This window comes from Sphaeramia orbicularis, chromosome 4 (genome assembly GCF_902148855.1).
Source record: "Sphaeramia orbicularis chromosome 4, fSphaOr1.1, whole genome shotgun sequence".
NCBI lineage: Eukaryota > Metazoa > Chordata > Actinopteri > Kurtiformes > Apogonidae > Sphaeramia > Sphaeramia orbicularis.
In genome coordinates, this window is record NC_043960.1 from 51,342,176 (window position 1) to 51,343,633 (window position 1,458).

General features: G+C 47.7%; 1 protein-coding gene across 2 annotated transcripts; it reads right to left on the minus strand.

The window, feature by feature from the left end:
- Nucleotides 1–231: 231 nt before the first annotated feature.
- On the minus strand, nt 232–1,205 carry LOC115418654 (GRIP1-associated protein 1-like). 2 transcript variants are annotated; one of them, XM_030133192.1, is made up of 2 exons: nt 955–1,205; nt 232–861 (listed from the first exon to the last, which is right to left on the minus strand). In XM_030133192.1, exon 2 carries the CDS (start codon nt 853–855, stop codon nt 325–327), a length of 531 nt encoding a protein of 176 aa, XP_029989052.1. In that variant the 5' UTR covers nt 856–861; nt 955–1,205; the 3' UTR covers nt 232–324. The 2 variants fall into 2 exon arrangements, with proteins under 2 accessions (XP_029989052.1, XP_029989051.1); XM_030133191.1 differs by having other exon boundaries at nt 232–1,205.
- Nucleotides 1,206–1,458: the final 253 nt, after the last annotated feature.

A 1,458-nucleotide genomic window follows, 5' to 3' on the forward strand; every position in this document is an offset into this window, starting at 1 on the left:
TCCAAGTAACCAAGAGCATCGAGGGGCAGTCGAATCCATGTCTATGTCAAAGTCCCCAGGTACAAGACTTCTTTTTTCTCTGTTCCATTTTTGCCATTCTTGCAGCAAGGGAAGGTACTCTCGAACCCACCTTTTCCAAGACAGATCTGAGATGTATTGTACCTGCCTCCATCTCCGTTTGGTGTACAGATCTCCTTTGTCAAACAACCCAGGTGGTAATGCAGGTTTGCCCTTCAACTGAAGTGTGTGTTCCTTCTGCAGCCGATCGATCTCCTCCTGATGTTCAAGAGTTTTCTTCTCTATGTTCTCCTCAGCCTCCTTCAGTCATCTCTCAAACCATCCTTTGGTTCCCTCCATGGACTGGACCTGAGTCTGCAGCTCTTCCACTTGCTGCTGTAGACCCTCCAGCTCTTTGATCCGAGCCTTTTCATCTCGGAGTTGCTGTTGGATCTCCTCAGAGCGATTCTTGTCTTCATGGAGTCCTCTGAACTCCTTCTCATATCGAGCCCTCACCACCAGAACCTCCTTCTCATGGTGCAGTTTGAGGTCAGACAGCACCTCCTTGTGGTCGGACTTCTCCTGGTTCAGCTGCATAGCCATATCATCCAACATGGACTTCCTCTTCTCTGCCATCTTCTTGGCTTCATCCAACTCTCTCAACAGTTTTTCCTTCTCATGTCCTTCTGTTAACTGCTCCAACAACTTCCTGTTGGCAAAATTAGACTCCTGCACCTGGGATTCCAGGTTGTCTCTCTGGGCCAACAGACTCTCCTGTTCGGTTCGTGTCTGCTGCAGTTTGGCCATCAGCGCCTCCTGCTGTTCGCGCAACAGATTCATCTCCTGCGTCTTCACCATCTGGATCTGTTCTAGAGCAGCTAGGTTAGTCCTCAGAGCATCATTCTCCTGCAGGATGTCATCCACCTGCTCCTGACTGACCATGCTCTGATTGGCTACCTGGTCTTTTAGGGTGTGCAGAGCCAGTTCATTTAAGTCCTTAGCTCTGTGTTCCTCTGGGACAGCCTGCAGCACCCTCCAACTGTTACTTACCCACTTAGTCAGATTGAATCCTCCTCTTTGACAGAGAGTTGTAAGTTGTTCAACCAACTGAACAGCTTCTTCTTCTGAGGATGTGCATCCTCAAACAGTCATCGACATAGTAGTTTTGTTTCACCGTTTGAATCACATCAGCAGGGAACAATGCCTGACTGTCCTCTGCCAGCTTCACTGAATGACTAACAATTTCCATGAATTTCATGTCTTCTCTCGACATTTGTTCATCCTCCATCTTCTTGTCATGAAGTCATAGTTGTACTGAGCAGCCAGCATTTCCTCCAATTTACACATAGCAATTCTGTTAGCCATAATGGAGGGAAACTCTGTCTCCATGGCACTACTGTTTCCATTCAGTGGACCATTTACAGACCATCCAAGCACAGTTTTAACAGCATATGGGCCATT